Source organism: Egretta garzetta, unplaced genomic scaffold (genome assembly GCF_000687185.1).
Source record: "Egretta garzetta isolate BGI_Z169 unplaced genomic scaffold, ASM68718v1 scaffold235, whole genome shotgun sequence".
NCBI lineage: Eukaryota > Metazoa > Chordata > Aves > Pelecaniformes > Ardeidae > Egretta > Egretta garzetta.
This window is the reverse complement of record NW_009259792.1, coordinates 843,378-844,111: the sequence shown is the minus strand read 5'-3', so window position 1 is coordinate 844,111 and position 734 is coordinate 843,378. Positions and strand designations below refer to the sequence as shown.

General features: G+C 43.1%; 1 protein-coding gene across 1 annotated transcript in view; it reads left to right on the top strand.

The window, feature by feature from the left end:
- Positions 1-369, top strand: part of LOC104127013 (meprin A subunit alpha-like) — an 11,825-nt gene extending 11,456 nt beyond the window's left edge. The window contains 1 exon segment of the mRNA XM_035895125.1: positions 1-369. This exon segment is cut by the window's left edge and continues 11 nt beyond it. Coding sequence (XP_035751018.1) covers positions 1-290 — 290 coding nt within the window. The 3' untranslated portion in view covers positions 291-369.
- The last annotated feature ends 365 nt before the right edge of the window (positions 370-734 follow it).

Below are 734 nucleotides of genomic sequence, written 5' to 3'. Positions count from 1 at the left end.
TGCACCTTTGCAGCAGTCCGAACGATGGCCTTCTTGAATGGCCGGCTGGACACAGACAAGTTGTCTTGACGGTTTTGGATCAAGACCCTGATGTAATCCACAGGATGTCCTTCAGCGTTAGCTTTACTACAGACCCAAAACAGCTAGTGTATGGTAAGTCAGAGTGCACCAAGGAGGAAAATAGAAATGCAGAGGTTTGCTCAAGCTGGAGAAAGGCGTGGAAAGTCAAGAGACAGGGCAAGATCTTCTCTGCATGTAACACCACTGGGCTGACTGGAGATTGCCTTTAATTACTTCTATATTTTTGCACAACAGGAAGAAATGACACCCTGCAGTGGGACAAACCATCTATCACTGGAAATTTTTCTTCTTTCTGCAACTGCTACATGAGCCCCGGTGTTGGCTGGAATACATTCCTGACCCACAAGGAGCTGCACTGGAAAAAATTCATTAAAAATGACAGTCTTTTCATCTTTGCCGATTTTGAAGGTAGAGTATTAAATTTTCAGAATCCTCCCTGGAACAGAGCGGGTACATACTCTGCTGTTTGTAAGGAAAGCACAAAAGACAAGGATGATTAGCAAATATCTAGAGAGTCATCTATTTCAGGAACAAGGTTTTTAAATGCCTAGTGATTTCAGGTGCCTGGATTTTTCAATACCCAATATGAAACCCTGTGGATGACCTTGATTCTCTGGTCCCTGAAAATCAGATTTTCAGGACAGGTTATACTT